The sequence below is a fragment of the Paramisgurnus dabryanus genome, chromosome 15 (assembly GCF_030506205.2).
Source record: "Paramisgurnus dabryanus chromosome 15, PD_genome_1.1, whole genome shotgun sequence".
Taxonomy (NCBI): domain Eukaryota; kingdom Metazoa; phylum Chordata; class Actinopteri; order Cypriniformes; family Cobitidae; genus Paramisgurnus; species Paramisgurnus dabryanus.
The window spans coordinates 8,805,599-8,818,160 of record NC_133351.1 but is presented as its reverse complement, the minus strand read 5'-3'; the positions used below and the strand labels follow the sequence as shown (position 1 = coordinate 8,818,160).

Below are 12,562 nucleotides of genomic sequence, written 5' to 3'. Positions count from 1 at the left end.
GCCAGACCAGGTACAAATTGGTAACTTTTATTTTCTTTCACAAACAGCACACATAAACAACTGTCTGATAAAGTGACCAAAACTGTCTTTCAAGTAATAAACGAAGACAAAACTGACGATGCATTTATATATATATTTTTTAAGGTAAAATGTAAGGCAACATTTGTTTAATTATTCCTCATAACATTTTAAAGCCACGATCTACAGAACATCACACAAAAATACATTTTGATAACTAAACCTAAAAAAATAACAAAGGTAATCCTGCCTTGGAAACTCCGGCTACAATTACGTGTTTTTATTTAATTTGGAGATAGCGCGTCAAAGCAGTCATGACCAAAAAAACCCGACAAATGAGAAATGACAATTTGTGATTGTGACTTTAAATGATAAAAACTAATCTTTATTTACAATTCATTAAACGTTAATTTATAACAAGAAAAACACTGAAATTAATGATTATATAGACACTACGCGTTATTATTTAGCACAGAAATACCTGCTTGCTTGCTTTGACTTTGATCATCTCTGGATTCACTTTAGATACAGAAAGACCGGATGATATTATTTATTTCAGGAATCTCTTTGCTATAATTTGAAAGTGAACACCGACTGACCATAATATTAAATCACAAGAAAGACATTCGTGTCAGGCAGAAATAGGTTCGGTGCAGATAGTTTCCGTTTCATCACCGAAATAAAAAAAACGGCTTACCTGTTTTGTAGTTTAACTTTAAGATAGACAATATATGTTTTAAATACATTTTAAAAACTTATACTCGTCGAGAAACATCCGTTTTTTAATGTTTAGTTTGATGAACTCCTAAATATGAGACGCAGAGCACCTAACCATTCGGCTAAATTACATGCGCAAGCATGGCCAGCACGCAATAGCGCAACATCGATACAACGAAAAGCTATCCAAAATTTACATACTTAAATTAGATCGGAATTTACGTTTATAATAAATACAATTTTTTTAATAAAATAAGGTCAGAAGTAACAAAGTGCAGAACAAATATGCAAAATGCCTCAAGTGCACGGAAACAAAACACAAGCCAAATAGTTAAATCAGATAACCCAAAGTGATTTATAAATAAAATAAAATATAGAAATTATTAAAAGAACGAAAGTCATAGTTTAATTTGCCAGCTTTGTCTTTTAAATGTAGAAACAAAGAGGCAAGGCTTTAATAACATAGAGACCTCTTATGGACGTGAAGTCCGGTCACAGGGGTTGTTGGATTTATTAACGCATTTTAAAAATATTTATTGAAAGCTGCTACTTCACATATTATTTGCAGCATTATCATAATATGCAGTATATTAATATATTGTGAGAAAGCTGTTATATGTGAAATCAGATAATGTGTGCACCCATACGGCCAAAATTAAATGATCCTCATTTCATAACACATCTGCGACGATTCGACTATGAGATTGGTAGTCGAATCAGGCTTCTCCTATCGATGCATCGAATCTTCGACTATTCGGGGTCACCCCTAGTTTAAAGCAAAGCATTTATTTACTTACCAGGCTGCAGGTGAAGCAGCTCTTTGTGCCTTCTAACGTCTCATAATCGGTCCTTATTTATGTCCAAGAGACTCAATATTAATCTTTGACATTCAATCCCGCGTTGTCGTACCGTTTATATGCGCATATTACTAATGCGCTCTTTAAATAACAAAAAACATATTGCGCCATTGACTTTAGACTAGGTTTTTGTTGGTCAATGGCGTAGTCTATTTTAGTTGCCTCAAAATAGCAACATGCCAACAATGCGCCTGAACACACCTCATTATCAGACCAGAACGCCCATAGGTGGAATTGTGAACAAATGTAAAACGACTTTAGTATAATTTCACTCTGAACATATAAAATAAATTGTTACTTTTGACCCTGTCAACACAACACAACAGAATAGGATAGATTTTGTGTTACACTTGTTTTTAGTAAATATACACATGACTATGACCTCATTAATATGTAACTACAAACATATTTTGTCATTTATCTGCAAAAATAATGACATTACATTTTCATTTTAAATTTCAGTTTTAATGTTTTAAAAGCAACCCGACAGTACAAACTTGAATTGTTGAGAATACATTTTTTCAACAGTTTGAACACTATGAAAATTAAATTAAATCAAATTAGAAAAATATCAATTTTTAAACAAAATGCAACACTATTAGCAGCGGAACAAAAGTAACAAGTATTACTTTCTTCCTGACAGGAACTTCTTACATTTAAACCCAAAATACTTTATTTTGAAAAACTCTGAGAAGGCAAACTTCAGGATGTGTTAGAGCACTAACCTGTTGATTGATCAGTACCGAAACACATGAAACCAGAAACACAACGCGTTATAAGAAAAAAATGACCGCTCTAGGAATTACTTATCATGGTCAAAAACAGCATTCTGGACCTACACGCGCAAAACGGTGACAAAATAACACAATATTTGTCAGCTCTGTCAAGAGTTGCGAGCAATAGATGCTGTCATAGTTTGGAATCAAAATGTAATCAGGGCTTGGAGAAAAATCGCTTTGTTACTTCCGTCCCACGTTACTTTCGCCCTAGTTCTCCCCTACCATACAGATATTTATACATTTGTTATATACTATTAAAGCTATACTCTTTGAAAGGGTACAGCTCCAGTGGCAACTTGGGTACAAATTTTGAAACATTTTTTGAAAGTGTTATGTGAAGATCATTTTGAAATACGTTGGCAAAATGGATACCATTAATAGGTCAGACATCTGACATATTCTTTCGACACGATCAAGAGAAATGTTAAAAAAAGGATCCTTTGCTATCACTGGGGCAATATCCTTTCAAAAAGTACACCTTTGTACCTAAAGAGTTCATATTAGTACCTCAAACGTGCATATTGGTACCAAAGAGTGCATATTAGTACCTCAAAAGTATATCTGTACCAAATGTATACATAAAATCTATCCCTAAATGATACATGTTAGGAACTCTTTAATAGGGTACTGCCCCAGACATTTTGGTACCGTTGTTTGACCATTTTTTTGTAAGAAATAAATAAAAAACTCACCAAGATAAAATTGCATTTTAATGGTTGTACTGCTAAACAAAATGACAAAAATGCATATTTAACATGTTTAATGATGCATTTCTTGCCAAGTTATGCAAAATCGCAGTAACTGCAGGGGTGCGTGCACTACTGTATACAATACATCGTTATATTGTTTATGCATGGATTCGGCAATACAGAAGCTCTGGATTCCACAATGCCATTTAAAATGCAGTTCGTGGAAGTGATCAAACACAAAACCACATGGGTAAATACGACTCCTATACCACAAACCACATGGTTACAGATGACCAACAGTTAAAACTTCACAGATTTTCAGATGGTAATTGGAGGTCCCTCACTGCGACTGCACACTTTTCTGGCGAACCCCATCTCTTTGGTTTTATGAGTCCCCAGCACCAGCTTTCACGATGACCATTTGAGGTGCTGATTTTCGGGGGAGAATGAATTTACAACCATACTGCATTCAATTTTTTGGTTCAATGGCATCTGCTGTGGGTCAGTAGTTAGCTAGCTTGTTTTCTTTTCTAATCTAGTCATTAGAGGTAAATTGCAAGTTGGGTGCCGGCACTGTTTTTAATTGCCAGTAATGCTGAAGACATTAAAAAGGCATACCATAAAAATAAAATCTTAAATGAGTTGTCCTTACATTTTTATTGTTTTTCTCATAAAATGGTTAAAAGTAGTAAAACAACATAAATCATAACATACGGTTTGTCAAATCCTGCTGTATGGACTGGACCCTGCTATTTTATTGACATGTAAAAATAACATTGCGTAATATCGCTTAGCTCATTCCACAAAGGGTTGTGTGCACATTTAATCTTGCCTTTAAAATTCAAGCTACGTCATGCACCATAAACCTTCCCTCAACTCAGCAGCTAACCTGGGTCATGCAAAAGTAAACTATAAGAGAGAGAGCAGGGCTCCAATTTCTGTGCTGAAACCAAAGTCTGCGCCCGTTGACTGATGTACTTATTTGAACAGATGCCTAATACATATGCATCTCCCATAAGGAACCGTCGGTTTAGGAATTGGAATATAGCTCCCGTTTCTGTAGCTCAACCTGCACTGTAAAAAAATCCGTAAAAAAGGGTAAAATTCTGGGAGCTGGGGTGCAGGAAAAATACCGTAAAATACCAGGCACAATAAATTACAGAAATGTTCCGTAATACAAAATACATTTGTATTTTTTTATTTTACATTATGTAGAGCATTGTGTTAGCAACACAAATATCCTGGGGGAACACACATACTGATAAAATGTGTATATAACCTAAATGCATTGTAAGTCGCTTTGGATAAAAGGTTCTGCCAAATGCAGAAATATTAATGTTTAAATAGTTACCTCCCTAAACAAACATTATTTGTGACCCTGGATCACAATACCAGTAAATTGAGATTCATACATCAACTCCTTTTTGAGTGGGGATTTGGTGAAAAGGTGATGTACACCTTCAAATCAATATAACTCTGGCATTTTTTTGGTCTATTTTGGTCTTGTTTTAAAGAAGACACTTTAACGTTTTTTACGGAAGTGTCTGGAGGTGAAAATATCATTTTTAAAATGTATTTGTAATAATTAAAAAATGCAATAAAGTATTATTTTTAATACATAAAATTAATAAATTAATAAAAAAATAATTTGAGAATGCAAAAAATCTAATTATTATTTAGAAAATTGCCTTTAAAGTTGTGTAAATAAAGTCCTTAGCGACAGATATTAATACTGATAAATACACTTTTGATATATTTACGGTAGGAAATTTACAAAATATCTTTATGGAACATGATCTTTACTTGTATACTAATGATATTTGGCATAAAAAAATGATAATTTTGACCCATACATTAGCTATTGCTACAAATTTACCCATGCGATTTTGTGGTCCAGGGTCACATTTATCCCTAATGTTGTTCCACACCCAAAATTTTTGAGTGAACTATTCCTTAAAGGGGCGGTGAATTTGATGATTTTATTGTTTTATACTGTTGTCTGAGGTCTACTTATGATGTTCGCATGGCTTTTACATTCAAAAACATCAAAAACAATAAGTAATAGGCTATTTTGTAAAATGGATTAGTGGCTCTCTGGAGAAAAGCTTCGTTTGAAGGGGCGGGCCGCATTGAAGACCTGGACGTAAACACCCACTGCTATGATTGGACGGCTTCATTCCCCATCATTACATGTGGGGAAATGTTATAAAAACATTGATGTGTGAAAATAGCAGCTGAACACATATATGTTTGAGCCACTAAAGATTCTGGGTGCTAAAGATGATACACATAAATGACAAAACGTATAGTAAAGTAGAAACAAAACTTTAAACTCGACGTGACTAAAGTACCGTAAACAACACAGTAAGCGCGCATCAGATTATGAACTGCGTCTGATAAGCTCTTATCAATAACTTTGTATATTTCTATTGTGCTTGTGAGGTTACTCTTAGATACACGTAACGTTACATACCACAGTTATCTGATAAAAAAGCTTTGTTGAGTGTTTGACCGTTCAACTTGCCTAAATTACCGTATACAACACAGTAAGCGTGCATCATAATCTAAATTGCGGCTGATAAATCCTTCCTTATCACTACCTTTGCATATTTCTACCGTTAAATTACAATCGTATTGTTAAGTGTTGCACCTTTATTAATCGTTTAATGTTTTTAGTAAATTAAAACAGTCAAACATACTTGTTTAGACACGGATGTTACAACAGGACATATCAAGCGATCTCTTCATCGTGTCATTTTCGTCAGATCCAATATTAGTGGTGCTTTTAATCTGCAAATCCAGCATCGACTTGCTTCTTTACAAGTGAATCCGCACAGTACACAAGGTAATCAAACACTCCCCACGCGAACTGGAACTCAAAAAAAAAAAACTTTATCCACGATTCCTAATGTTATTTTCCGAGCCTCCGAATTAAAGTATTCAGCTTCTGTGTTGTTCCCAGGCGGTTCTTCCACAACCAAGACTTCGATACCATTGTTACTCTATCATAACAGATCACCGCGTCAAAACAAAAGTCTATCAGAAAAAATTTCTTTAAAAGTCATTTTGGATACATTTGGCAATCTTTAAAGACATGTTTGTTTACTGATTGAGACACGTGTGTCACACGAAGCTGTGGACGGGGCTACAAAAGTGGTCGTTGTATTTGGCTATGGGGAGGTGCTTCAATTCTACTTTGACGTCATATTTCTCCAAATTCCACATTTGGTTGTAAAACTGGCTTGGTGCCAAAAACTGTTATATTTCAGTAGCACGGGCGTTTTCAGTTCTGAAACTTGCAGGATGTTCATTTAACTATGATGACCTCTTATATAACAAAGTATCAAGTTAAAATTGAGTATTTGATTCACCGCTCCTTTTATAGAATTATATCTCCTTAAAAAATTATATCTGACTAAAAGTAGCCATTCGTCTAGAAAAAATATCTTTATTTTCCAGAAGACAACTCTGCAACATACAGAAAAGAAAAAATTTATGACCTGTATTGAAGATATTAACATCCATAACTAGACATGATCTTAAGAGCGTCCTCCTCTGATTCAGGAACAGTAAGTAGATCATGATAAAATGGTCGTCCATGAAGGCAGACTTGACTTTCTTCAGTAAGTTCCTCTGTCATTCGACTGAGAGTGTTTGTTACATCAGCTCTGGGGAGATTCAGTGGTAACTGTCGAGCTAGTCTTACAGCCTCACTCTGCATGAAAAATGGTAGAAAGTAAGCATGTTTCATGAACAAGAACTAACAAGATTAAAGTACTACAACAAGTCTACTATTAAATGGGTTGTTCACCCAAAAAGTGAAAATTCTGCCATCTATCAATAGTCCATTTTATCCATACAGTCTTTTCTGCTAAATTGCAGTTAACAGATTATGTCTGAACAGAACTTTTCCGGTAAATCAGTGCTGCCAATTTACCAGTAAGAGAGGTTGTAAGATTAGCAGTAATTTACTGGTAAGCGCTATCTGTGAATGGAGAATAAAGATTTCTGACTTTAGAACGGACAGCTTCAGGCCAATCATAACATTTTGATACAGATGATGCATTTACCTCCACACGGTTTACGACGTTTCCACACTTTACATGACTTGAAGTGAATGTTATTCACTAATCTTAATCTTTAATGTATGTATAGTCAGAAAATGGTCCATAGCTGTCACTGGGGCAGCGCCCTATAGAAAGACCCTAAAATGGACCATATTTATTTTCTGTATCATGGAGAGGATAATGCAAACATCCACCACTGTTATTCTATACAGACGTACAGGATTTTTATGTTGCTGAGCTCACCTATGTTTTCATTTTTTAGTCAGAATGTACCAAATCGTTGATCTGCCCCCCTACTTATGTTCCTGCTATCTCTCTGATGGATTTGTTGTGCTCTTGAATATGGTCTGTATCACTTGTATGGAGATATCCCTGAACCACATGATTTGGATTCACAGCCACATCTTTAAAATGCGAATGCCACATTTAAATTCATCTCCAGACCTTCAAATGATTTAACAAATAGCCCATACCTGTCCATTACACATAAAACTTTTGGCTATTTTAATAAGGGGGAGTTACATTTAAATGGCTGTAATTCCTAAACACATTAGACAATGTGGATGTGAAGACCTGTAAAGCTGAGAGTGTGCACTTTAAGCCAACATTCATTATATGAAGAGTTTGGTTCCAAAATGCAATAAATCCATTTAGACTTATTTGGATAAAAATGTGTTTTATATACCAAGAAAGTGACAAGATAAAAACCACTATTTTCTGTTACAAACTTTCACATAGCATCTTTAGGTTATAAAAACATTAAAAATTCAAATCCATAATTTGATTTTCAAAAATCATTTTTTTTCCGCAAAATGCAATAAATCAAGTTTTTTTTCAAAATGCTATAAATCTATTGAATCAATATATAAATGTGCATTCATCTTTGCAATGTTATAATAATTTAGTTGAATAGTGGTATACACCCGGCGGGAGAAATAACTCTTGCGGCAGGCGCAACTCAATAAGGGGTTGGTCTGAAGTAAGTTTATTATTCATAGGTCTGGTTTGGGCGTAACGTCAAATAAACCAATCAGAACGTCATCCAACATTCCCTTTAAACGCAAGGGCGCAAGTTCCATGGCGGGTTGCTATTATTATGATGGATTTACCAGGCGTACGCCAGGAGCGGTTCACAGCCGAGGAGACCGACGTTCTTGTAAGAGCAGTCAAAGACAGAGAAGTTGTTTTGTATGGGGATAGGAGAAACCTGCCCAAATCAGCGTCAGTTAAACAGGCGTGTGAGGAAATAGCCACAATTGTCTCATCAGCTGGCATCCCCATCGTTGCGTCAAGCGCTACAATGATGTCAGGAGACGGGGGAATCCCAAGCTTGCCAGCATAAATCGGGCACGCCGTGTAACGGGAGGTGGATCTGCTTCAGGACCTGACGCCAGCAGACGACATCGCTGCGTCCACCCGCACCGCTGAAAGGATTTGGGGGCTTTGAAATCGGACCCAAGAAACGCAAGCAAGGTCCAACCCCAAAGTACTCTTACAAATCAAGTTCATATACATTAAGGTTTCTTATGAAAATATTTGAATCGTTATTTGCATGAGAATTTTTTAACGCAGCCACACAATAAATAAAAACTATCACCACAATGCTCACCACTATGATTTCCCTTATCTGATGCGTTAATATTTTTTATTGTAACAATTTATGATTTGCAAAAATAACTGTTGCATATGTGTAGATTAGATAAGCAAAGTGTGTGCGCTTGTGCACGCTATACATTATGGTCAAGCATGCGCCCTTAAAATAGCATAATGAACAACGCGTAACGCGCCACTGACTTTAGACTAGTTTTTTTTGGTCAGTGGCGCAATTGTTTTTTGAAACTGGAAAATAGCATCAGGGATGGTTTGCGCTGGAACACGCCTCTTTTTTTGCGCTGAACCGCCCAGGGAGCGCAAGTTCATTCCCTAGTTTGCCGACGTGCGTCTGTGGAGGGAAAAACCCGCTGTGCGCTGTTGCAAAATACTAATGATACATGCGTCACTGACAAAGTCAAATGCGCTGGGTGCAAGACAGGGCCCTTGAAGTTTGAATGCGTCATTCCCTATTCACTGTTACTGGATTTCCTCTTTCATGTTATGTGGAATCAGAAAAGTCATACGGTTTTGGAACAATACAGGGGTATAATTTTCACTGTTGAGTGAACTTACGCTTTAAAAATCTCTCCTTATTCAGAAATGGCACAATGGCTAATTGAAAAAGTGTGTTCCAAAACGCTTCTCTCACCTCTAGGTAGTTTGACACTTTGAGAGGTCTACAATGCTCCACGGTTTTTGCATCCCGAGCTTTAATAGCCTGCAGAATCTCCCTCAGGTCTCCTATCCCGAAGAAAGGCATGCAGTCAGCCATGCCTGTCACTTCAACACATCTCTCAGTAGACAAGGAACCTGGCCAAGAGAAGCAACAAGCGAGGATTAATTAACTCCAAGTACAACTTTTCTCCAGGAAAAAATAATAAATAAATATTGTGATTTACACGCTGGCTGGAAACCGAGTCAAGCGGGCACTGCACCAAATTATGCTATTACCATGTCTTTGTGGACTGGAAAGAAAAACCAAGATGGAGCAGGTTTTCAACAGATGATATAAAGATGATTGCTTTTACCAAGAGACATCTCAATGAAAATCACTGCTCTGGGTCAAATGCATGGAAAGGTCATCAAGGAGGCTTCATGTCTTCCTTCCCTAACTGCCAGACACATGGCCATTTAAACATCTACCAATGACATGGATAATATTGTATGAACTGACTACTATTTAAAAAGCCACCTTTAGCTTTGCAGCTGTTGCAATGAGGTTGTTTACTGGCCATTTAAAAAAGCGTTTCTCAACTCCTGTCCCCACGACCTCTTTTACAGAATGTTTTAGATGGCCGTCTATATAAAACACCTGATTCAATTCATCAGCTTTTTAGTGTGTTAATTATGAAAATGGGTTTATTCGACTTCATTCTATATGCTTTCAAATCGAGCAAGCTTTTTATGGAAGACAGCTGATTAGTCGAATTTAACTCTTTCACCGCCAGCGTTTTTAAAAAAAAGTTGCCAGCCAGCGCCAGTGTTTTTCATGATTTTCACAAAAGTTTAATGTCTTCCAGAAAATTTTCTTCTTCAAATATATAAACATACAATATCTCTGCTTTCAAAAAAAAGCGTTTCATCCTACCTTCAGTAGTTCTTTTGTAATCAGATTTTGAATATAGGTAGGTTTCTGCAAAAACACCACATTTTGAGCAAAAATCAGAGATAATTCCATTTTTGTGACTGACTTTTCATAGAGATCCCATTCAGAGCAATCTTTAAAACAGACACGGACATGCAGCAGCTTGCCATAAGGCAATACTTCCGGGTTTAAAAAGTTGCGGAATCCACCTAGTGGATAATAGCGGTATTGCGGAAAGAAAGAAAAACTTGTCATTGGCGGGGAAGCGTTTTCTCTTGATTGACGATATATCTCGTCAATGGCGGGGAAAGAGTTAATGTTTATTATTTACAGATGCAGTGAAAATGTTCTGGGAGGGGAAGTTTTAAAACAGTGTATTAATACACTGTATAAGAATTTGATATGCGTATATGCTTAATAACACGACTAAAGTCCCCCATGAAATCAAAAAAAAATTCATATTTTTTAAAGAGCACCTATTTCAATGCTAAAAAAAATTTGGTATAATAAAAAAAATTCCACATACCATAAATTTTTGTAGCTCCAGATTTCACTCTCTTCCTGAAACGCACAGATTTGAAAAGCTCTGTGTTTCTGATTGGCCAGCTAATCTGTACGTTGTGATTGGCCTGAATACCTCTGACGTCAGCCGAAAACGTGACGCTCCTTATCATGTTTAAATGATTTGCAATGCAAACAGGAGTTAAAGGAATAGTCTACTCATTTTCAATATTAAACTATGTATACATCCCTCTATCATCTTAGTGCGTGCACGTAAGCGCTGGGGCGCGCTGCGACACTTCGATAGCATTTAGCTTAGCCCCATTCATTCAATGGTACCACTCAGAGATAAAGTTAGAAGTGACCAAACACATCAACGTTTTTCCTATTTAAGACGAGTAGTTATACGAGCAAGTTTGGTGGTACAAAATAAAACGTAGCGCTTTTCTAAGCGGATTTAAAAGAGGAACTATATTGTATGGCGGAACAGCACTTTTGGGAGTACTTCGAATCGCCTGAAAAATCCGCTCCCCTTCTCCCTCTCATAATGGGAGAGTGTTACTGCGCCGAGTCGAAGTACTTCCAAAAGTGCTGTTCCGACATTTTTGCTTGTTTTATGCACGGATTCACTTTAATTTGATATTTTTTGTCTTAAAACTAGACTTATTTTCTTGCTCATCAGGAAACTCCATCTTAATTTAAAGGACAAGTATTTTACATTTAAAGCCCTTTTTTCAGATTGTTTATGATGAAATAGAACGGTTTTGACTGAAATTTGGACATATGATGCTAGCCTGAGAATTTTCGGGTGTTTGTTGATCACCCCACGCCTCTACAATGGCTGCATAGGTGCACTGGAACAATCCTTCCTAAAATGCATTAAACTTTCATTTACAAAGATGTGAAACTCACCGAGTGGATATGCTCACACAAAAATCACTGCAAAAAATGCTTTCCAACAGGTTTTATCGTAGTTTCTGTCCAACTCCATTGACTTGTATTAGTTGTGCTATGAGGTACGGTATTACTCCACCCCGGGAACGTTGTTTGTATTCTTGCAATTGGCAAAGGCGGATTATCGCCACCAACTGGCCTGGAGTGTCTATTATTAAAGCTCTCAACGGAAGAATATACGAGTGTGAGGCGTTTGGAAAAATAGGTCCACAAGTTTACAACGAATGGTAAAACAGTTGTTGGAAAGCATCTTTTGCAGAGATTTTTGTGTGAGCATATCAGTGAACACCCCTGACCACTCGGTGAGTTTCACGTCTTTGTAAACGAAAGTTTAATGCATTTTAGGAAGGATTGTTCCAGTGCACCTATACAACCATTATAGAGGTGGGGGCTGAAAATTCTCGGGCCAGCATCATATGTTGAACTTTCTGTCAAAACCGTTCTATGTCATCATAAACAATCTGAAAACAGGGCTTTAAGTGTAAAATACCAGAAGACAAAAATACTACAATTTGTTTTTCTTAAAAATAATTTTTTGCAGTGTATTGCTTGTACAATGCCAAATTGTAAAAAAGCTAAATAAATATTTTTTTTTATAAATGTATACATGTTTTACCATTTTTTGTCCACCAGATATAATTTTACTTTTCAAGTCTGATAAATTATAAAATTACATTTTCACCTACAGGATTGTTTACATCCCTAACCCTACACCAATAAATAGCACTAAAAGTGGTTCACTGGCTCTATTTACCTTATCAGAAACCCAAACAGAGCCTTGTGGAATATACATTTTTACCAA

General features: G+C 36.3%; 1 protein-coding gene across 3 annotated transcripts in view; it reads right to left on the bottom strand.

The window, feature by feature from the left end:
- Positions 1-2,035: 2,035 nt before the first annotated feature.
- Positions 2,036-12,562, bottom strand: part of pms1 (PMS1 homolog 1, mismatch repair system component) — a 44,041-nt gene continuing 33,514 nt past the window's right edge. For 2 of the 3 annotated variants that reach the window (XM_065252105.1, XM_065252107.1), the window contains 2 exons: positions 9,370-9,530; positions 2,036-6,775 (listed from right to left, as the gene is read on the bottom strand). In XM_065252105.1, coding sequence (XP_065108177.1) covers positions 6,575-6,775; positions 9,370-9,530 — 362 coding nt within the window. In that variant the 3' untranslated portion in view covers positions 2,036-6,574. The remainder of the gene's footprint in view (positions 6,776-9,369; positions 9,531-12,562) is intronic. The other variant, XM_065252106.1, reaches the window with a different exon arrangement.